Source organism: Hippocampus guttulatus, chromosome 22, assembly GCF_054856545.1.
Source record: "Hippocampus guttulatus isolate MCC_2025c chromosome 22, RoL_Hgut_1.0, whole genome shotgun sequence".
In the NCBI taxonomy this organism is placed as follows: Eukaryota; Metazoa; Chordata; class Actinopteri; order Syngnathiformes; family Syngnathidae; genus Hippocampus; species Hippocampus guttulatus.
Window position 1 is genome coordinate 6,175,124 of NC_141282.1, and position 23,316 is coordinate 6,198,439.

Below are 23,316 nucleotides of genomic sequence, written 5' to 3' on the forward strand. Positions count from 1 at the left end.
TGCCTAAAGACCATGATTGGAATGTTTTTTTTTCGCAGTTTTTTTTTTTTTTTTTTAAATAACTTGAAGTGTGTGTGCAAGAACGACAAACCTGTGTTTGCCGGCCCCTCAGTTAAAGTGGAAGCCTCGAGTTCCCTGTCAAAACTTAAATTAATTCCAAATGAATATATGAAAATGTGTATTGCTGTTACTTAATGTTGAGATATAAAATAATGTCATGAAATAGTGTGTGCTAATTCATTCCAAAACCAAACAAAGTAGGAGAAGTGGGAGACATTTGACCATTTGCAAACCAGCACTTCTGCATCCATTTGATTCATACCATTTGATTTTATTAATCTATTTTTCAAACATACTTTAAAGATGAGATTTTATACTATTTATATATTTCACCCAATACTTAACACACTGATGTACAGTATGTCCATGTAAAATTAAAGAATTTAATCTTACGTTATGAAAGGAATTGAGATGGATTTGTCCATAATACTCACTGTGTACTTTTATAAAAGTCAATGGATTTAAATTCATTTCTGGATGGTGGGTTTTCTAATTAATGTAAATTAGGGAAACCAAGCAAAACTTATACTTCTCTAACTTGACTGTTTTGTGGTTTATTTAAATAAAAACTACACGGAGGGGGTAAAAAATTAGGAAAAGTTGCAGAAGTGTGGAAAATCACTTGAATAAACAATTAAAACGCCACAGATGATAATAAACATTTATTATCATCGGTGGCGTTTTACTCTTATCAGCTGCACACCTAAAAAGCCACCAGTCTCCCATGTGATTGACTTTATTCACTCATACCATCAATTAAGATTGTATCAGGAAGAGGACCGAGTCTAATTTTGATTTATACTATAATTATCAAGTCATATGAAGAAACATTAAGCTCGAACCGAGGCAGCCGCGGCCCCTTTTAGTTGAATTTCAGGCCATAGGCTCATTGCCGGAGTTACTGGAGAGAGCACGGAGGAGTACAGCTTGAGGAGGTGAAAATGGCCGGGGAGTGAGGAGGTGTGGAAAAGTGAGAAGTGGGAGGTGGCTCTTGCAAAGGGCCAAACTGCCGCCTTCTATCCCACCCAGCTCCTTCCACAATTTTTTTTTTTACCTTTGCATGCCCCGCGACAAAGCAGTGCTGCAGTGCGACGCACGCCCCACCTTGCACCACTAAAAGATCGATTTTGTGCACCAGCCCGGTGTGCGACCCCGACTGAAATCTGATCCAGGGGGTAACAACTTCTGAGATGATTGTTTGCTAAAAAAATTGTCCCCAATCATATTTCAGCGCCTATACATTGCCATGTCGATTTAACCTGTATGAGCCACCACTGAGTAACGGTGATCACGAAAAAGTACAGTGCATATCACGGTTGTCCGTGTTGAAATTTCTGGTCTGAAATCTGATACAGCCTCATCTGTCTGATTGGGTTCATGCACGTGTGGAGATATGATCACTTTATCTACAGCCTAGTTGTTGTACAGTATGTTGTGACTTGATTGCCACGGGGAACAGGTCAATGATTACCCAACCAGGCCTGGATTGTCCTCAAGTGCAGGTCAGACCACCAGGGGAGAGTGAGTTCAGACCGCGTCTTTTTCATCGAGTTGATTTGCTGTTGTTCAAAATGGCTGACGTGCTCCACGTTGACTCGTGATATGGCTGCAAATAAGAGAGGAGCTAGTTAGCAAGTTTTCTGACGCTTCGAGTGATTAGTTTTGACTCCGGCATTCTCTCTCTCTCTCAAAAAAAAAAAAAAAGTCTCCAAAAGTTTTTTTGGAAGAAAAAAAAGAAGCCCGGCCCCTCTTTTCAAGCTGTTTTTGATCGAGTGTTTATTTAAATGTTAATTTATGATTTTTATATTCCTTTTTTTTTTTATTTGATGACACATTAAACATGTCCCGACTGCACTTGTGATTCTTTTAATATTATCTTCATAGAAAAATACATTGCTATACATTTATAAATATATATGAATACATATATATTTTTTTAAATTATGAGTGACTCTCAATTTTTTTTTCCTTCTTGAAAGGCCAAAATGGCCCAGGCCAATCACATGCTGAACGTTGTGCCAATTAGGCTCAAGGAGCTTTGTTTTGCTAGCTTTTGAACTCCTTTGGGTGCGAGGCTGCCTCGTGTTCAGTGAATCAATGACAGTGCCGCTTTGCACTTGACCTTAAAGCTCGGAGACACACACACAGAGAGGGGGGGAGCTTTTTTTCTGCATGCACCTTCCTGCAATGAGCCCCATAAGAGCACCCCACCTCTCAGTGTGGTTCAAATGCACCAAATGCCAGCAATGGCCGCATTGATGCAGGTGATGTCCTGTCAAGGAGATGCGGTAAGGCGGCGTCTGTGAGGTGTCTGTGGTCACCCTTGACCCCTTGGCCACAATTGGCTTGAAAGTTGCTCAGACGGTTCTAAGCGGTGACGTCTGGCTGCTTTGGAGGCGGTTGGGAAAACAGGATGGAAATACAGCTGTGCCGTCTGAGTTTGAATTTGAATTCCTAACGTTTTTTTTTTTTGTTTGTTTTTTTTTAAACGCTGCCTATCCTGCCAGTGTCGGGATCACATGACAGAGGGAACTTAACTTGATTGGCTGGACAAGATTTGAATTGAGAAAAATTGCTTTGCTTCTCCCCTGGTTACTTGTGTTATTTCGTGTGGATTTTAGATATTGAATTTATTTTTATTTTTATTTTTAAGTGAAGTATTTTGATTTTTTTAAAAAACAATGTTACACCTCTTGTTTTTTGCATGTTGGGAATCTTGCTCAAACTATTTTTGGTACAACTATTTTTTCAAAATTGTAATGTTTATTATTTATTTATTTATTTATTTTGAACAATTAATTACTATTCCCCCCCCCCACACACACACACACACACACCAACTCATTAAAACACATTGTTAAACCCATCCCTGAATGCATTTGAAGGGATCAATATTTGCAATCATAACATTGACAGGATGGCAGGTTGGCCAAATTTTCCCCGAGTCTATGCGAGCGCCAGGTCGTGAGCTGTGGCTGACAGCAGCTCTTGCGTGTTATGTTTGATTATTCTACTGTTGGTCAACAAAGAGCGAAAAAGTGGATGTTGTTTTTGTTTTTTTTATGCACAGTATTGATTTTTTTGTGCGGCATAATAATTAAGAGGTGGGATGAGTCAGGTGAGCTCGGGTAGCAAATGCGCGGCCTTTCACTGCAAGCGAATCAGTGCCACGAACTAATCACACAGATCGACTTCCATAAAACAGCATCTCGGCGGTGGACCGTAACCGTGTATCTCCAGCAGTCACCAGCACAAATGACTTGGATGAAACGGCTCTCCTTTCTGCCATTTCCTTCTTTCCTTTGCTCCCCCCCAACCCCTTGTCTCTCTTCTCTCCCCCCTCTCCCGGAGGGCTACAAACAGCCATTGTCACTCAAGACCCAGAGAACAATTGGCTTCTTATGCTGCGGCCCGTCCCGGCATGGGAGGGTAAACTTCAGCAAAGACTGCGCTAAGTAAATTATAGCTCCAACGGCCTGTGCGGTTTGGAAAGGATGTGCTTTGTGAGAGGTCCTGCGATGAAGAACCCCCCCCCCCCCCCCCCGCAACAACAGTTAAGCACATTTGCTGCATGTGCTGCTCATAGAAGAGCAGCGAAATCTTTTGTTTTGGTGTTTGCAAAGGTAGCTGAAGGTTCTTTGGAAGCCGGGTGCCATCTTATGAAACGGTCACGTGACAGCCATGGAGGATGTGGCACTCCCTCACTCCCCTCCCTCGCTCATCCCACTCCGGGACGAAGGCTCCTCCTCATCCGTCCGCCCTCCCGCGCTTTGCTCACTCCGCCCTGTCCCTCCTTCGACATGACATCACCCGCACATCTGTCGTCCCAACAGGGCACAAAATGACACAAAGCCTCCTTTCCTTCTCTTTTTTTGGTCAATCTGCACAAACCTCGCTTTGGCGAGGCCGCGTCATCGCCGCCGCGTCACGTCAAGTAAATAACGTTACATCTCCATGTGCTGCATGCGTGTGAGCAGGCAGGAAGCAGCCATTAAAGTAAATGATCCATGGGGCCTGACCCACGCCCTGACCCGTGTGATTGAAAGCAAACACAATCAGCAAGGTCAGCACAAACACGACGTGACTCTCTTTTCGTCCTTCTGTGATTTGTTTGTGTTTTCCGAAAAGAACAGAAACTTTCAGAAGTGTATCATTATTTCATTCCAAAAACTCAGCCCGCCTTTGGCGCAATTGTTTCCCATGCAAATTACAAACAGATCAAATGAGTCTGCGCCGGATAAAAAACAGCCACGGTGACGTTACAAATGGATGCAATTAAACTAACACAGTACATTAAATAAACTCAAATAGGCTATAAATTGACCGTTGATGCAACTATGATGAAAAAGGATCGTCTTAATTTACGGCGGGCGTCAAAGGGGGGGGGGGGGGGTCTCAAACGTGAATGAGATTTAAAAATGATCCACACACTTAAACCATAAAATAGGCATTTTTGTAGCTCATCTGTTCCCTCAAAATGAGCCAATGTCACTCACTTCCATTGCTGCGATCAGCCGCCAACCAGTTCAGAGCGGAATAAAATTACGATCACCAATTAATCGGCAGATGAATTAAAACAACATATATAGTGAGTAAAACAACTTCATTTATAGCCCCCTCAGCAGTAAAAGTATACGCGTGTGATGTCAGATCTCAAGAAGATGAAATGGCTTCCTGAATGTTTTGAGGTGTACACGTGAGTGAGCGATACAAAAAAAAATGTGGGATGCCCGGGGCTTGCCGGAGCAAAAGGCGCAATCTGGACAGTAGGAACCAAAATGGTGGAACTTTTTGCTGTAGCTGTGTGGGCTACTGTACAACTTTGCTTGGTGCACCGCACGAAACGTGGGGGTGAAGAGCCCCCTTGAGGATTTTTGAGTTACTTACATTTGCTGGAGTGTTGAAATTCGGATCGCGTCTTCTTCCAAGGCTGAAATGAAAAGCACAGACGTTTCTGAATGAATCTTCACGCAAGATATTAAGCACACATAAATGTCAGCCGTGGTTCCAACTTAAATGACTCTATTAGCGCAATAAAACACAAGTTGTGTGTGTGTGTGTGTGTGTGTGTGTTTACAGTGTACTGAATTACAATGAAACTAAGTAGAAATGATTAAAATAAAAACCTACAAATTTCACAAGCACATTCGAACTATTTTCTTTTCTTTTACCTCATCTTATGAATGACTTGGCCCATTGAAAAATCCAAATCTGGACAACCGGAACGCGCCAGAGAAAGATTGGCCTCCGATAAGGAAAATAATAATCATTAAAAAATAAATACATTTTAAAAAACTTTAGAACCAATGGCTCACTCTTGAAATATCGTCCGCTTTTATGAGCGACGCTGTTCTCAAAAGGCTCCATTGTCATGTCGTGTATTTACTTCCTCCACATCTGCAACATGTTTCCAACCCCACATCCACAAGAACATAAATAAAAAGCATTTGTAGAAAAGGAAAAAAAAAAGAAAAGAAAATAATCACTTTGGTGACATTTATGCACTGGGGGCTTTCATCCGCCTTCAAGGGAGGCTCACGCCGCCTCAGAGACAAGAGCTTTTCCAAATGTTGTTCTTCTGGAATCAATTTCTGGCCTTGCTTGCTTTCAGATCAAACTTCTAATGTGAGTAAATTCAACGTAGTTCATTTTAGCGCTGACATCCGCTGTTATGCAGACGTCCCAGGCAACAAAGAATTCACCGCAGGATGTGAACAACGCGAGGCCAGCCAGTGCGAAAGAGGCCTTCACGAAGAAAATGAAGCTCAGTTTTGATTGACGCTTCAGTTTGCTGCCACGCAGCGTTGTTTCCTCACATTTTGTCCCCCTCTGGTGCTAAATAAAGTCAGAGAGGATCGTGAGACCTCTCGGAGTGTTGCGCACACTGATGGGCAAAATTGCTAATACCTCGCTCGCGGTGTTTTTGTGACGGGGAGTCTAACACGGGAAACATGGGCCAGAGGAAGCGAAGGTCGTCTGAGGACCGGAAAATAAAATGATCCGCAAAGAGGTTAAAGGTAAAGGCTACAAGGCCGTCGCAAAGCAGCTCGATGTTTCCGTTTGAAGAAAACGGCAAGATTTTCCTTTAAATAAGGTGAAACGTTCTTCACGCCGACACATGCCTGGCGCAGGATTTAAGCCTCTGACTCCTGCGTACAGGAGACATAATTGTGCGTGTCATGGTTACAGCTGTATTTCAAGACAACCTTGGCAATCTCAATGGGAACAAGTGTTCCGACTACTTATGTTTGACTGCTAAATGAGCGTTGAGGCACATTAAGCCGCTCTTCATGTCATCTTCACTCTGTGACACTTTTGACAGCCAATTATGTCCAGAGTCCATTTTCCCCTCCCCAAAAATATTCCACACTTTAGGGGGAAAATGTGCACTTTGCTGCTCTACTGAGCGGACTGAGGCACAAGGGGTGAAGTGACGGCGTGTGTTATGTGGTTATGTTACGTATACTTTCAACATCCAGCCATGAAATGTGAACAAGTCTACGGGGAAAAATATATATAAAAACACGCACAGGTTAATTAATTTGGACACTTTGGACAATTATATGTTTCCAACTTGGTTGGGACAGTTTCCAGAAGGTCCTTTTCTTTTAAGCAAGTTAAATTTGGATGCGTTTAGTGTGGAAGGACTTCCCATTCAAGTACAGGCAACATAATATAGCATTGTACTTTATGTTTAAAAAAATAGTTAAACTGAATACAATCAGTTTTACCTTTTTTGGTGTCAGTTCAATAGACATGGTTTAGCTCCTTAAGTTGATCGAACCTTGACCACCTGGGGGCAGCATAATGGAGACATCTGTCTGTCTATGTGTGTTGCTTCACCATTTGTGTTCAAACTTCAATGGAATTGGCTGACATTAGCACTTTTTTAAACACATTAACAACTTAACAACAAAAGACAAAAATGGTGACACTCAATCATTTTCCCTAAAAAAAAGAGAAAAAAAATCTCAGATTTGCTGAGTTTTCTTTCTGTGGTTGCTTTACATACACAAAGTGTTACAGCATTCCGTTGATTTTGTTTCGTCAACTGGGAATGGCGATAAACACCGTGAGCCTCTTTTTTTTTTGATCCACTGCTGACTATGCGCCAAACTGCAGGGAGGAGGTACAACTAAATGGTCTCTCTGTCTAAATGGTCTCTGAATGTATATACACCGCCATAGAGGGGGGTTCGCTGTACATCCAAAGGCCTCCAGCCCCGTAAAAACATTTTACGACCAGGGCGATGCTTCCCTTGCTTCGCCTCCAGACTTGTCAATCACCATAACCGAGCAGATAATGTCTCATCTGTCAACACCTTGACTGACATGAACTCATTAAGTCTTTATGGCTACTCTCATCCCTGATTTCCTGTCCTGCTCGGCGGCACATGTGTTCCCAACACAAGGGGCCCCCCTGAAACTCAACTTCCAGTCTAAAATTGGTGAAAAGAAACAGATATCGCGGTGCAACTGCCAAGACTTGAACACACACTATTAAGAGCTATCTTGGCGTTTACAACATGTGGTTAGGAGGGCCACTCGGAGCGAAAGTCACACAGGATTCAGCATCCGGGCTATGCACATCTGATTGGACTGTTTTCAAGCCTCGAGGCGATCTTTTCAAAGAACAAACTGTCGTTGTAGTCTGTTTACATTAAAGAGTTGAAAGTACAGTCTCTGGACCGAAAGCGTATACAGTATGTACTTTGTCCTCTTGTGAAGGAAGCTAATAAGATAGCTAGCCCATCTTTTAAAGCTTCTGAGGAATTGAACACAACACTCCCTGCTTATTTTTGGCGTGACAGCCTCCCCCGGTAAACGATCCCAAAAGTCAAGATGGCAACAACGCGAGCGCTTTTCTGTGTTCCTAAGCACACTTTGCTCTCAAATGATTTAGCCTTGAAGACAACTCGTCCTCCAAAATGCATGTACCTGGGTTTGCAGCAGCAGACGTTTTCCCCTCCACTACCACAAGAGGACGCAAAGACGCCAATGAACAGCACAAAGCGTGACCTCTCAACTCTTCACTAAAGGGAGGAAAAGGAAAGAAGCATGTTAAAAAAGCGTTATGCTGACAAAATGATGAGATACTCTTGGCAAAACAATTAAATGCCCTTAAACTACAAGCGTTCTCACAAAACATCATTATTCCAGTACTTTTGGTGACATTTTTGTTCGGTGATGTGGAAGGAGAACTAGAGGGACGGAGAAATATTTAATTCTATTTTGTTTATTTTGGGAGCAGTAGTAGAACAGAGCAACATAAAGAAAGTGAAATATTTGGATCGAAATATTTGTAGATTCAAATACATCAGTGGCCCAGTTTTGGTACGTGTACCACTCCTGACTAGTAGTATGCGAGCTTCCCCTAGTGGTAAACAAAGAATCACTGAATTGAATGTTCTAAATCTGTATCATGTTATTTAATCTTTGAGAACTATTCATTCATTCATCTTCCGAACCGCTTCATCCTCATTAGGGTCGCGGGGGGTGCTGGAGCCTATCCCAGCTGTCTTCGGGCAGTAGGCGGGGGACACCCTGAATCGGTTGCCAGCCAATCGCAGGGCACACAGAGACAAACAACCATGCACGCCCGCACTCACACCTAAGGACAATTTAGAGTGTTCAATCAGCCTGCCATGCATGTTTTTGGAATGTGGGAGGAAACCGGAGCACCCGGAGAAAACCCACGCAGGCCCGGGGAGAACATGCAAACTCCACACAGGGAGGCCGGAGCTGGAATCGAACCCGGTACCTCTGCACTGTGAAGTCGACGTGCTAACCACTGGACTACCGGGCCGCCGCTCTTTGAGAACTATTTGACCTCAAACATTTATTGAGGCAAAATGCTATTCAGTTTTTATTTGAGATTTTAACTACGGCATTAGCTGCCTGGCCATTATTTTGACTTGCGAGCAAATAATCCTGATACAAGAACTTCATGGTGCCAACACCAGTTGGATTTGACTGTCAAAGTAGACATAAAACAAAGGGAAGGATGTGTTGTATATTTAAAGCCACGCAACTTTGTCTTGGTTTACCGCAAACACACAATACAAAACACCATAGACAGGCGAATGAATAGCATCAATAGCCACCGGGCAACATATGTTTGAACACATGCAGACAGACAATAAAACAATACCTACAGGCATATATTCTTCATCCTCTGAAAAAGAAAACAAATGTTAGTTTTGCGGCAAAGTGAGTCACTTGTGAAACTACGTGCATCTCTGCTTTTATTATGTTGTCCCCTAGTGGCCAAATTGCACACGTACATTGTGCAGCAGGAGAATTGGTGGCATTTCCATTCATTGGAAAAGATTATTTGCGATACAACTGTAGTGCTAATATTCAAACACTGGCTTACAACCATCAATCCTCAATTGAGAAATAAAGCCTCTGCTTTGAATTTGATGACGTGAGGGCTACGGCACTATGCAGTGCAGCATTTCCGAGTCGGTCTGAAACATTTATTGTCATGATTAACCCTCAAGGGAAGCATGCAACAATGACTGATGAATAATATTCATTTTGGTGGAAATTTTGGCGAAGGGCCCCCATCCCACGGAGGCGTGGGCCGGCTCGGGATTGGAGGTGGGTGACGCGGTAGTAGCACCATGTGCAGCTGCACCCCCCCCCCCCCCCCTCGCAAAGACTCGCAGCGCCACTTTTCAGATGCGCACGAAGCGACCCACCCACCGATCCACACCCGCACCACGCCCACCCCCGCACTCTCGCAGCCCAGGTGGGAGCGCGCACTTCGGCCTCGGGATGCAGCGGCTCACCCTCGGCGCACCGCCAGTGGAGCTCGGAGCTGGAGCACCGACGAGCAAGCCTTGAATCCACTACCTGCCTGGACGCCTTGGGAAAGGACTTTCCTTTTTTTTTTTTTTTTTTTAAAGGACAGTAAGGAGAGAAGCTCAAGTTGCGTTCAATGCGCAACCATGCTCATCATCTCGTCACGCTGCGCGCTGCTGTCCGTCTACTATCCGCAGATCTTCCTCATTCTCAGCAGCGGTAGCTACCTGTACGTGCCTCACCCTTCGCGCCGCTCCTTTTCCGCATTTTGAAAAACCTCGATAGCCTTTGGATCACATCACTTTGACGCGCGGCGATCCGCGCGAGGACGCAGGTGCTGAGCACAAGGAAGTAACGTGCCCTGGTTTCTTTCCGCACTGACTTGTTGGGCTTCCTCTTTGGTGAGACAGAATACTTTTGGAAATAGGGGGGGAAAAAAATGTGACTTGGAATATTTAGTCAGTCCAATTTCATGTTAGACCACAAAGGAATCGCAGCATATGTGTGATATTTCCATAGACGTGGACCATGATTAACTGCTCTGCCCTAGTTTCTGTCATTGCGTTTTAGTTGCGCGTTATTGCCTAATATTTTGGTTGACTAATGTACTGCCGCTCTTCAATGACCGCAAACTACAACTTGCAATCATGTTCAATGAAAACCCCGTACGGTTCTGACCTGTGACTTCATCCGGGTCTCTTGTCCGCACACAGGACGCTGTCATCCGTGGTAGCTCTGGGCGCCAACATCATCTGCAACAAGATACCGGGCCTGGCGCCGCGTCAGCGGGCCCTGTGCCAGAGTCGCCCGGACGCCATCATCGTCATCGGGGAGGGCGCCCAGCTGGGCATCAACGAGTGCCAGTACCAGTTCCGCTACGGGCGCTGGAACTGCTCGGCCCTGGGCGAGAGGACGGTCTTCGGACAAGAGCTGAGAGTAGGTCAGTCCATTGGCGACTCAGTAGTGATCGTTGATGAAGGTTTTGCGACGGTACAGAAATTACCGAGGAGTTGTTTCTGTCCTTTTACGTAAAATCCAGTCGATGGGAAAGGAAACAAGACAATTATTATTTGAACCTTTTAGATGTCATTATGGGAGAGGTATACTGCCTGTGAGACCATTACCAAGAAGTTTACCCCCCCCCCCCCCACAGAAAAAAATCCACCTGTTGCTGAACTTAAACCTTAACCAAGGCTGGACTGGCCGGTGAGTACAGCCTGGCAGATGCCCCGTGGGCCGGCATCTATTGGGGGCTATTTCTAAAAAAAAAAAAAAAGTTATAAAGTTATTTTTTTTAATGATTAATTTTTCCGGAATTTGGAGCAAGCAGCCCATTCATGCATTGACAAAAATCGATAGCAAACTAAACCTTCAAAAGCACCCCTTTTGAGTAAATTACTGGATTTTAAGGGAACTGTGTGCACTGTTTTCCAAGAGCTCATCCTAAAATAGAGGCCATCCAATGACCCCCCCCCCCCACTCTCTATTTCAGAATGCAACTGCAGAGTTGTAAAACTTGTCAAAGCAGTTACCCTTGCACGGAGATGCTACATCTTGACATCAGATAGGTTTGAGTCCACTCCACTTCCCACACAAGCCTGTTGGCTCCTCATTGCCAGAGCCTTATATAAATTGTGCCGCCAAGTTTTGTTGCGGTGGCGTTGCGAGTTGCGGGTTTGGGCCCGCGTTTAATCTCGCAGCTCTGGGAGCAATCACTTTGCTCCGCAGAGACAGACATCTGGATCCCTTTCCTTCTTTTGTCAAGAGGAAATGTCTCCTTTCACTCTGTGGCGTGTAAATGCGGAGAAGAGTGCGCTCGGGATCCAGCTTGGACTCCCCATGGAGACTTCATTTTAAGAACCTTCTCCAGAACTAGCGCAATGATGGTGAAATGGAACAAAGTATCAATCGTTTGTGACCGTTTCGAAGTAAGTTTTGAAAATGTCTACTTTACTTTTTTTCAAATGACTTTGTTCATGTTTAATCGCTACATTTCAAAACACAAATCAGTACTTTTCACAAGCTTCTTTTAAAAATCCTGCCAAATCTGAATGATCACGGCAAATCATGTCATTGCCACCCCTCTCAAATGCTGCGGGCGCATCCACTGAATGTACAGAAACCACACCCCGCTCACCTGTCAATCAAATAGCTCGACTACGATCTGGAAAAATGCATGCAGCGTTGTCTGGCATCTTTCTTACGTCGACAAACAATCACACGCCCGAGCCGTGAAAATATATCGACCTGAAGCCATTGCCGGCTGCAATATATCCCATCGGGGTATTGCGGTGTCATCACTGGGCTCAGTTTTAGCCACGCGCCCCAAAAACAAAATGCTGAAAAACAGGTTAAGGCAACGGCTCCATAAATGAGTACAACATAATTCACGGCCTTTGCACATTTTTTTTTTTTTTTTAAACGTAACGTATTTAGCATAAGTGAGGGTTTTGTTTCAGCAGCAATTGCTCAAGAGTGTCAACTGAAACGGCACTCATGTACCATCTGCACCACTTCATCTGCTTGACCGCCAGTCCTTTGAACTCATTAAGAGTTGAGAAAGAGCCGGGTTGAATCACGCTAACCACTAATTGAAGTCAGGCCCGGCAGCTGGATGGCAACAATGCGCCGCTGTACAATCCAAACAAATCACGGCGAGAGGAGATGGCTGTTTGGCCGTCGCATGCGCCTGATGCCTTGAGAAATGCTCCCTGTACAATATATGCGGATTCTACAGATTTAGCCTGATGAGAGAAGACTTCAGAGTTTGTTATTAGTTATGGATTGTGAGTACGGGGGGGGGGGGGGGGGGGCCCCCCCACAGCAGGCCCGATGGTTTCACTTTGTCAGGTTGGAGGGGAGCCATTAGAATTGCTCCTACCCGAGACGCGGTGCATTAATACCGCGGCCTGTTGAGAGGACGCATTACACTGATTGGCGGGGGCGGATATCCTATTACACCGACGCACCGTGGTGCCAGTAAATTAATTCCCGGCCCCCCCTTACACAGCATGCCATAAAATATGAGGGTGTTTATTCTCCAGTTCAAATGGAGACACGCGGAAAAGAAAAAAAAACTGCTCGGAAATGGGCATGTGTCAATCAAGCTCGGCAACGGAGGTTTTCAACGCCGTCGTATCGCTTGCAAAAACAATGTGGAACGCCGAAGACGGACACAGGAAGACATTTAAGCCGTGTGAGAAATTCCATTGATCAAACACATAAAACATAACAGGAAGGCTTATCCAGTAAAACAAAAAAAACCCCAAAAAAACTCTTCTGGTCAGCCAGTAGATGTCACTTGTGTTTTCCTGCAGTTTGGACAACAAGTGAACCGTAACTGCTGATGACTTCAGCCTGCAGTTGTGGACACTTGACATAAATTAGCGGATAGACATTGGCCTCGGGATCAGAAAGCGCGCGAGGAATGATTGCGAGATTCGACAAGTAGTTGTTAATAGACGATGGGGTCTGATAATTGCGTCCTGAGGGGAATCCTTGAAAGGCTCGGCGCTACAGCGTGTGGGCTAAGGGGCCGAGCGTCTAAGAACAACATTTCTCCAGAAATAATTGTCAGGAATTTATGGGGATTCCATCCTCGACAAACCATAATATCCATGAAATATCCGCAGAATGCGTAGAAATCGAGGGAGAAAGCGATCTCGAACGACCTTGCCTCCCCGCATTTAAAAACTGACATGAGTCCATAAAGGATATTGCTACTTGGGCTTGGAAGGACCATTTCAAGGAAATGCGATTTGTCACCGCATCAACCAAAAAAAAAAAAAAAAAAAGGGGGCGAAAATAAATAAATAAATAAATAGGAGTAAGACTAAGCCTTGCAACGGGAAAACCATATATCAATAACATCCAGAAGCAAGTTCTGGGCTCGGGCTCTGCCTGAGATGACGCAAAGTGGAAAAGTCCGTTGTGGTCATACGACTCCGTGTTTCAAAAATTGGTTTTGGAAATCGTGGCTTTTCATGTCCCTGTTGACTAAGGAGGCAAAAGGACCATCCAGATGCTTCCTGATATAAAAGGCCGAAAAAGTCGGCATCCGTGATGGTATGACGGCGTTTTCGGTGGCCCTACGGCATCGCGGGCAATTAAATACCTTCTTCGCCGCCTCGGCTGCATGCAGAGTCTGCTGCTGCAAACCAGATGACGTCTTCTAATGGAAGCCATGTGGGACATGAAACAACCGCTGTCCACAGCTACCTCACATTGACAACGTAGCACCAGAGGTGGCCCGTTTGGACGAACAAAAAAAAAAAACCCTCGGTAGCACTGAGCGATGAGCGACAAGCTCGATTCTAATATTTGTTTCTAGGAGACCGATGAATTCATTCCCAGCGGTCAATTCACGTCACAACATTTCTCTTGGCCGCACCTAAGATTTTTGTCCTACGTCTCTTCAGGGAGCCGCGAGGCGGCTTTCACGTATGCCATCACGGCTGCCGGGGTGGCGCACGCGGTGACGGCGGCGTGTAGCCGAGGCAACCTCAGCCAGTGCGGCTGCGACCGCGAGAAGCAGGGCTACCACGACCGCGAGCAGGGCTGGAAGTGGGGCGGCTGCTCGGCCGACGTCAAGTACGGCGTGGAGTTCTCGCGCCGCTTCGTGGACGCCCGCGAGATCAAGAAAAACGCCCGGCGCCTGATGAACCTGCACAACAACGAGGCGGGACGGAAGGTACCGGCGGCGGGGTCGATCCGATTCCATTTCGGGAATGTTTTCTCGACACGTCAAACCGCGCGGTCACATGACTATTTTCACAAGACGCGTTTCCGTCAAGAGGGGCGGTCCTGTTTATCACCCGTACGTATGTGCACACTTAAATCAAGTTCAGAGTTTTGGTCAAGTCACACTAGGCAACTCGAGTCCAAGTCGCAAGGAGTCAAAGCTCTTTCCCGGACAACCTGCAGCGCAGTTGCCGGTATCCGAACAAAGGTACAATGACCCCTCATTTATCGTGAGTGACAACCCAGACTTTCACGAATCTTCTCTGGTGTCCCACGTTTCTTTCGGCTTTAAGAGACTCGAGGATCTCAATCCAGCGCGATCTCAACCTCGGTCGAGTGACCGTTTGCTCTTCGGATGGCGCCATTTCAAAGGTCCCCAACACTAAGCGGGTGTGTTTGTGCGCAGATCCTGGAAGAGCGGATGAAGCTGGAGTGCAAGTGTCACGGCGTTTCGGGTTCCTGCACCACCAAGACCTGCTGGATCACGCTACCCCAATTCCGTGAGATCGGTTACCTGCTCAAGGAACGCTACGGCGCGGCGCTTCAAGTCGAGCCGGTCCAGGCCTCCCGCCTCCGGCAGCCTTCCTTTCTGCGGCTCAAAGAAGGCCGGGCCTACCAGAAGCCCACCGACACCGACCTGGTGTACCTGGAGCACTCGCCCAATTACTGCGAGGAGGACAAGGCCACGGGCAGCACGGGGACGAGGGGTCGACTCTGCAACGGAACGTCGGCGCACACGGACGGCTGCAACGTGATGTGCTGCGGCCGGGGTTACGACACGCACCGTTACACGCGGGTCTGGCAGTGCAACTGCAAGTTCCACTGGTGCTGCGTGGTCCGGTGCAACACCTGCAGCGAGAACGCAGAAGTTTTTACCTGCAAGTAGAACGTGGGGGGGTGCGAGGTCAGGGGATTTATTCAAAGTATTTATTCAAAGATTTTGCACATTTTTTTGGACCTCCTTTTAGGACAGGGGGAGATGTAAACTTCCCTCACGAGCCGGTGTGGAACAACAGATCCTGCGGGAGAAAGGATAGGTTATGCCGAGGCTTTAGGTCAAAACAAGGTTGAAAGTGACACTATAGAAAAGGGCGTCGCGTACGCGTACGGAAAAGAATTCCTACGACGGCAACGCGAGGGGCACACCGCTTAACTGGAAGTGCTGCGGTCCAAAGTGAGGGAACACCCAAAGGCTAAAAAGCCGGAATACGACTGACTGTAACTCACACTGTATTCTGTTTGAACACTGAAATTAAAATAATTTATGTTAGACTTTATTGCATAATTCTAGAGGATGGAAACAACAAGTCACCATTTTTATTTTTATTTTTTGCTTCTCGATGATCTACTGTTGCAAACCGGACTCGTGCAACGTCGTCAGCGTTGGCGAAATATTCAGACAAATCTGTCCTTCGTCGCCATGATTAGTTACCCGTCACCTTTTACGGTATTGATGAAGCACGGGCTTGTGTTTCTCGGGGTCCGTTCTATTTTTAGCATCCAACCTCGTGGGGGTGAACGGCACTTTTTTTTTTTTTGAAGGGCTGAGAAAAGCGCGCAAGGCCCGCGCGGTGCCGCGACCCGGTCGCGCTGCAACGGACATTTCCCATGAATGGCTCAGACCCGGAATTAAGGCCGCCTGGGTGGATGGCATGTGCCTTAACCACACAGACCAAAAGGGCCTTTGCAGCTATTTTTGGTCCATCACCCATCATGTGTTAAATCTTGTTTATTTAGGCTTGATGTAACTGACAAAACAATTTGAAGAGTATATTTTTATATGAGGAACATGGCACTTTATGTCATTTACAAAAGGAAAGGACGCCGCCATTCAAGAAGTGTTTACTAAAAAAAAAAAAAAAAAAAAAAAAAAAAAAGTGTTAGTATTGTCTTTGTGGGGAGGGAGGGGCGGTCACTTTTGACAGCTATAAATTATTCGGGCTTGATTCTGTTGTTTCTAAATTGTAAATACAGCAATTCGTGCGTCGCCAAAGTAGCCCCGATTCTCACGATGACCTTTTGCGATGCAACGTAGACCAGAAATTCAGTTTGACTGCAAGAGTGAATTTAGTACAAACTTGAGCATTTTTTTTATAATTCTTGCTTTCTAAAAGCAACCCTTGACTTCCCTGATACATTTTGAGCTTCCTCTTAATGCCCATTTTGTTTTGTTTTTTGGTGGGGGGTGGGGGGGTCGCATCTGGCCTCTCTTGGCTTCAATAAAGTCATTACAAAACGTTGTGGGTAGCGTACAAATGTCTTTATTAAGCCTTATACCAAATTTTTGCAGCGGGGGACACACGCAAAGCAGCACAAAACGCTGATATGGGAAAGCGCAGAAGTCGCGGCCCTGACTAATATGTTAGGAGGTGAGCAGACGGCCGCGGCGGCGCTGAATGACTCGCACAGCCTCTTTCCTGTGGGGCTCAAAAGCATTGCGGCCAGCCGGTGGAGCGCAAGTAAGCGCTGTTTTGTTAGCTGTCTGAAACCCTCGGGGACCGGAACCGCGTAAGCTCCCCGCACTATGGCGGCGGATTGAGGGGAGAGTCTGGCCGATTGTTTCAGCGCATCTTGTCATTAACGAAATGGGAGACAGAGCAAACAGGGCGAGGCAGGCCCGTAAACCAACACATTGTTCAAGTGTCAGGACCATTCAGCGTATCGGGTGGGGATTCTGTAAACTCACGCTTCTAAGGCCCTGTCATCTCATCCAGAGTGACCACTGATGGCCTACACAAAAAGTAAAAGACCGTTTGCATTTGCTGAAGCAAGTTAACTTTAATCTAGTTCTACTTAGCTCTACTAACACATACACAATGTTTGGTTATTTTTTAGTTGTTCCAAAAGGACTCTCTGGATTGTCGTTGCTCGATTGTCTTCTCGATTTAAAGCATAAGCGACATGATGCTTCATTCACATTTGACCGGCTATTAGCCAGATAAACTCTTAACGTAGCTTAGCCGTTTTTGTGGGTTTCAAAATATAATGAAACGGTCCTTGACCCTAAACTTCGCTTTCCCACAATTTTCAAACCTGTGCCCCACCCTTGGGAACCTCACGCATCCTTCTTGGTGGGTCTGAGCAACAAGCTGCCGTCCCGCTCCTCCACACGAAAGCCCAAGTCCCTGAGCGCAGAGTAGTCGGCGTCGCCGCGCCGCTCCAGAGAGGCCAGCAGCTCCTGGTTCTTCGGGTTGTGATCGAAGAGGTTCCGAATGGCCAAAATTGACCATTGGCTGATGACTGGGGAGGTGTTCGATAAGGAGAGACAACGGAATTTGTTTCCACTTTTAGGTGGCCCAAGAGATGAGTGTGTACGGAATTCGACATCTTAAAGAAGTGAAGAATTCAAAATATGTGTTGAAAATAACATACTCGTGAGGACAAAAATACGATTTTTTTTTTTTGTCCCGACGCCAGCGCCAAGGATACAGGGGTTGTTGCTGTCGATTCTGCAGTTGTCCAGAATGAGGGGGATGCCTTCCAGTTCTCTCACCTGAGCAAAGAAACGGACTTGTAAATCAACGTCATTTCCTTTCACGACAAATACGAAATAATCGGCCCCCTTTGCGGCAACTCTTTTCGATTCTCTGCCCGTCCCGCTGAGTCCTTTCCCAGCTGCACTGCAATCGCAATAGAGCACGCTCAACAAAACCAATGTTGTTGTCTCTTATAATAAGTGAGAAAATAGGGCCCGTGTTTGAAAATTCCGAGTGATTATTTGAAGGCAAATGATATCTACAGGGGGAAAATTGGAAAAAAAAAAAGAGAAAGAAAAGCAGCGGCATAGTTGTGGCTTCAGCCTCAGCCTGTCACAACGGCTTCATCTGCTTCTTATCATTTATTTGCGTCCATAGGCTCAATTATTGTATTTGCTTGCTGCTGACCTCCACTTGTCACGGCGGTTACTCTCCAAACAGAACGCCAGAACTAATCGCCGTGTTAAAAAAAAAAAAAAAAAAAGCTGTTGGTGTTGTCAGAGATGAGAACAAACAGCCCGCTCTGCATTTTTCCACTGCAGCGACTGGACTTCAGCTTTATGCGCATCCAGTTCGGCACTTGGCGAGGACATCTTCTGCTCCGATCTCTCCAGACGGGGGAACGGAGTAAAATGTGGCTTACTGGAACCTTCGTGGTGAAAACAGATACGGAGTGATTTCTGACCACTGACAGCCCGCAGATCGGCATCCATAAATATTACGGAGAGGCCAACTGAGGGTGTCCATCCCACAAGCATTCCATCAATCGCTTCCTATTAAACGGGACTAGGCCCTATATTGTGGCACGCACGGAGGCCAGCTCCTCCCCGGATCACCCCAACATTTATCTTGATGTGACGAGTGATACGTTGACAGCAGGCCACGGAGGCAAGCTGATAAAATCGCGGCGGCGGCGGGCGAGCGAGGGAGGGAGGCGCCGAGAGGGGAGAGCGCCAGAACATGCTTTGTAAGGACAGGAACAGGCAGAGTCTATAAACTCATTTCCTCTCCGTCGTCATCCAGCTGAGTTGGCGGCTGTCCGTTTCTTGCTCGCGCTGTGAAATTATCACGCACTCAAGAAGAAACGTTGGGTGGGGGAGAAATAAAAAAGCATGACGTCCATCTATCTCGCTTTTCAATCTTCCTTCAAAATCAAAGTTCCCGTATCCCATTTGAGATGGTCTCTCACCAAAGACCACCAATAAAACACATGGTTGACCGGAGATATTCGATTTTCACACACCTGAGCAAAATTTGCACTTTGAGCTGCAACAGTCCTGAGTGTAGTAATGAGGGCAAGCGCAACAAATTTTCCTTTTCTTTCTCTCTTTTGTTTTTTTTGTATGCTATGCATCGATCTACCTTATTCTGGTTGTTGGCGTGCGTATAGCACAAGTTTGCCACAAGCCTGATGAGGTGAGCCTTGAAGCTAACGACGGGCGACTGGCCGGACGGGTCCGTCTCTGCGTCGACGAGGGAGTCAAAATTCTGAGCCGAGCTGAAGATGTTCTCACTGCTCTTTCCGATGGTGTGAACCTCCTTCAGGAGCTCTGATGGGAAACAGCGGAGAAAGAGACACTTAAAATGTGTGTTTTATCGACTACGGGGCAGGAATGCGTACGGGAATCTGCTTTCCGCCATGACACCTTTACGACGGGGAGTGAGTGGGGCGCTGGGTGGAGGGGGCGGGGTCAAGTCACTAAGGGGAGGTTGTTGTTTGAGATTTGATTTACCTACGGTGGTCACCAGGAGGTCCGGATGGTCCTGGAGGAACATGAACTGTCCTTGGTGCGACGTCATTTCACACAGCACGTCCAGCAGACTGATCACCGTCAGCGCCTCCTGCAGAACCTGCGGAGAATTGCAATACCGTCTCCAGTCAACCATCACAGGTTTCGATGGTATTTAATGTAAAAGGTTTGAGTAGCATTGATGTACGGATAACGGACGTACTGTACCTCATCACTGGAGGCAGAGGCGGTGGCGAGGCTCAGCACGGCTCCGCAACCTTTCTGGAAGGAGGAGGCGAGGAAACGGGCCACGCCGGGCGGGATGCCGCTATCCAGCGACTCGCCGCCACTGAGCTGGGCAGAGATCAGCTCTAAGAGGGTCAGCCTGAAAAAGACACACACGTGGCACTTCTTGACAGCGATAGGCTTGATATCAAGAATACCGATGTATGAATCTACATAAATTACCTTTCACAGGGAGACATTGCAAAGTACATGTTTTCAACCAGAGCTGAAGACTTGAGAAAATGCTGAGTTGCAATGAGGACCCTGTTAAAAAAATAAATTGCGATTAAAAAAAAAAAGGGGGGGGGCGGGGAGGACTCTCTTGTGACATGGACAAATTGGCCAACGGTCTCTTACGTCCAGTCCAGCTCGGGCTGGGTTTGGCAGAGTGCCATCACCCTGAGCGCCAGCTGGATGTTCTGCAGCTCGGCCACTTCTTCCACTTTGCTTCCATCCAGGCACGTGTGGAGCACCATGGAGGTGTAGCTCACCGTCTTCTCGTCGTCCACGTTGAGCAGCTGCCTGCTCGCAATTTGGGGAAACGTGCTCGTGATGCATGCGCCTGTTTTGCATTGATGTATTTTACATTATTCTGTACCACCTGTAAGTAGATGTTTAGGCATCTTTTACCATTCTTTTTTTTTTTTGGACAAAAAAAAAAAGAAAAAAAAGAAAGCATCTTTACTTCTACCGACGCGAACAATCTAAGTCCTTTTGCCACCGCTGTGTCCTGGACATGATTACATTGATATACAGCGTCTTGCAATTGTGTCAACTCACAAGAGCAGCCCTGGAAAACTCAGCCGCCAAATGTCATCTTTGCACGTTTGGTTCCCCACGGATAGATTGCCAAGAAACTGGATCGCACAACGCAGAGCTATAAAATAGATCATTGAAAGAAGAAAAAAAAAAGTTACATTGACCAAAATTTTCATTTGAACCGAGGCTGAACAATTAATTTTATTCGACATTTCAACGTAGTAGAAAGCCATTTTTAAATCGCAAAGGCTGCAATTTCAGGAGAAAAAATATATAATTTCAGCCGGTTGGTCGGCAGGCTTTATTTTTTTAACGTGTATTTTATTTACTTACTGAGTGTTTAGATTAGTTCAGTGCATAAAAAGTGCAGTCAACATATTGACATCCCACTATTTTGTGAACCATAAAAAGTTGAAGTGACTTGAATTACTGTTGCAATCTGATTTATGACTGACTGTCACCATAATGAAAATGATGCTACCAGTTCTTAAAACACATCGTAAAATGGGATTACTGTACTATTAAAACCTTCCATTTGGAATGGTTAACTTACACTCAAAAATGCCAAGCCCGCTCTTTGAATTTGCGTGAAGGAATCTCAGGAGTTGAATGGAAACATCAACAAAACCAAGTTCCCTAAAAGAGGAAAGATGTTGGCATTTGGCCACACAAGCACGTGAATGATCCTTGTTGGTACCTGACAAGGCTCTGGTTGCGAGCACTTTGCACGCAGGAGTCCCTCAAAGCCCGGAAGCACTCGGCGGCGAGCTGCAGGTGCAAAGCGGCGGATTTCAGGTCCTGATGGGCGCCGCTGGCAGCTTTGAGCTCGTCGCTTAGTTGGGATAAGAGCTTCAGAAGAGTGGAGAAACACTCTCGGTCCACAACATCCCTGTCGGTTGAGCAAATAAAATCTCATAGTTATTAATAATAACGATACATTTCCCTTAGGGAGTCGCGCCTTGGAGTTTGAAGCGGATTACGTGGGACAGGAGAAGTGAACGAATCTCTTTTCGTCAATGGACGCTACAAGCTTCGGGTTTGCTTTCAAAACTTAGCTTGTAGCAGACGTGTGCACATTTTCAGCATGACGTCTCTGATCCACTGGTGAAAGGACACTTTGACCCTCTCCTCTTTCATCTATAACTGCTTCAGACAACAAAGTGTATGCAGAAAAGTGGTGAAGATTGCACGACTGTCTGTGTCCTACGTGTTGTGTTGTGTTATTTTGACTTCAAAATGGCGCCGCGTGAGTGGCTGCCTTTCCAGCAGCTCCTATATTTTGTTGTTCTACTTCTTCCTTTGATAACTTTGCTGCTGTGAATTGGGAATTTCTCCATTGCGAGACTAATAAAGGTTTTCTTATCTTACCCTGTGATCAAGCAGCCAACTCCATTTGCTGCGATATAAAATCAATATTCCCCATTGGAATTAATGTTCCTAAGCCGTTCCAGTCCCCCGTTTTGTTTTGTTTATGTTTTTTTAATGATTGATTGTGGAGTGGTCAAGTGGAAGAGACTTCCAAGTCTGACATGCAGCAAAACAGAAGGCCCGGTCACCCAAGGCCGAGTCGAGGTTTGAGGGAGGAAGAGGATCTGGAGTGGTTTTGGTTGGATGTGGACGGGGTGAGCAGGTGCATTGGCGTGGATGAAATCGTGATCAACGAAAGCCATTTTCTCATGGTTTCTGGAGCTTTTGGGAAATTGGTGTCCAGTTACAGCTCATAAACTCTAATCAAGAAGACACATGCGGCACTGCTTTTAATAGTTTTTCAGGGGGGGGGGGTTCTGAGGTCGTCAGGAGTGCTGCATTATTTTCCAAATATGTTTTGACCTTATTCAAATAATGCATCTTGGTATTAATATGGCCTTCTCGTACAGCCCAATAAGGGTCACTAGTCAAACTGATTTGACTTTTTAAAACATTTTCAATCCTGCCTCAGCTCCCACCTCGTCATGTAAGGTGAGGATAACTTAGAAATATACTCAAAGGGTGATAAACAAGCTGTAATACCGTCGAATAGTTACTTTAGTTGTATGTGACAGTTCAGTTAGCTTAGCAAGAAAGCGAACACCTCCGCTGTCGAAATACGAGACAACACGCGACTTCGTTCCCACCTGTATGTATGGTCCCGTAACGCGGCCGAAAATGTTTGGAGAGCCTCCAAGTGTTCGCGGCAGTGTTTTTCATTCAAAATACGCGCGATAGACGCTGAAAAGTCGTCTGGGTTGCTAGCAGCTGCCATGTTTTCTTGCTTCACGCGTGTTGGGCGAGTGGGTCAAACGCGGAAGTAGCTCTAAAAGCTCATTGGTTGAGTCACAGCAAGGGGCGGAGTCCAACCACGCGCGAGTGTTTTCAATCATATATCACACAGTTCGATGAAAACAAACTGTCACAAGAGGTGAATGAACGGAGGAGATAACATTTATTGTAGGTTTAACCCTCTCTTAACTTCCCTTGACT

The 23,316-nt window shown here is 46.0% G+C and overlaps 2 protein-coding genes and 1 long non-coding RNA gene across 5 annotated transcripts in view; 1 reads left to right on the forward strand and 2 right to left on the reverse strand.

The window, feature by feature from the left end:
* LOC147186269 (uncharacterized) overlaps positions 1-10,979 on the reverse strand; it is a 23,606-nt gene extending 12,627 nt beyond the window's left edge. For all 3 annotated transcript variants that reach the window (XR_015099394.1, XR_015099393.1, XR_015099392.1), the window contains exons 1-5: positions 10,545-10,979; positions 9,215-9,234; positions 7,998-8,092; positions 4,948-4,990; positions 1,532-1,666 (exon numbers count right to left, since the gene is read on the reverse strand). This is a non-coding gene — a long non-coding RNA (uncharacterized LOC147186269). The remainder of the gene's footprint in view (positions 1-1,531; positions 1,667-4,947; positions 4,991-7,997; positions 8,093-9,214; positions 9,235-10,544) is intronic.
* Positions 9,825-15,878, forward strand: LOC147186270 (protein Wnt-7b-like). Its single transcript, XM_086103830.1, has 4 exons — positions 9,825-10,095; positions 10,580-10,806; positions 14,285-14,556; positions 15,013-15,878. Exons 1-4 carry the CDS (start codon positions 10,013-10,015, stop codon positions 15,490-15,492), a joined length of 1,062 nt encoding a protein of 353 aa, XP_085959956.1. The 5' UTR covers positions 9,825-10,012; the 3' UTR covers positions 15,493-15,878.
* A 973-nt stretch (positions 15,879-16,851) lies between these two features.
* atxn10 (ataxin 10) lies at positions 16,852-23,110 on the reverse strand. The gene is made up of 11 exons (XM_086103945.1): positions 22,971-23,110; positions 21,554-21,745; positions 21,410-21,492; positions 20,878-20,974; positions 20,455-20,619; positions 20,281-20,361; positions 20,041-20,197; positions 19,816-19,933; positions 19,445-19,632; positions 18,036-18,099; positions 16,852-17,846 (listed from the first exon to the last, which is right to left on the reverse strand). Exons 1-11 carry the CDS (start codon positions 23,096-23,098, stop codon positions 17,662-17,664), a joined length of 1,458 nt encoding a protein of 485 aa, XP_085960071.1. The 5' UTR covers positions 23,099-23,110; the 3' UTR covers positions 16,852-17,661.
* Between the last annotated feature and the right edge of the window lie 206 nt (positions 23,111-23,316).

Coding starts and splice junctions, on each gene's coding strand:
- atxn10 (XM_086103945.1), bottom strand. CDS start 23,098: ATGGCAGCTGCTAGCAACCCAGACGACTTTTCAGCGTCTATCGCGCGT. Junction 21,746..22,970: donor TTACGGGACCATACATACAG/GTGGGAACGAAG, acceptor CTCAACCGACAG/GGATGTTGTGGACCGAGAGT. Junction 17,847..18,035: donor AATCGACAGCAACAACCCCT/GTATCCTTGGCG, acceptor ACACCTCCCCAG/TCATCAGCCAATGGTCAATT.
- LOC147186270 (XM_086103830.1), top strand. CDS start 10,013: ATGCTCATCATCTCGTCACGCTGCGCGCTGCTGTCCGTCTACTATCCG. Junction 10,096..10,579: donor CTCAGCAGCGGTAGCTACCT/GTACGTGCCTCA, acceptor GTCCGCACACAG/GACGCTGTCATCCGTGGTAG. Junction 10,807..14,284: donor CGGACAAGAGCTGAGAGTAG/GTCAGTCCATTG, acceptor ACGTCTCTTCAG/GGAGCCGCGAGGCGGCTTTC.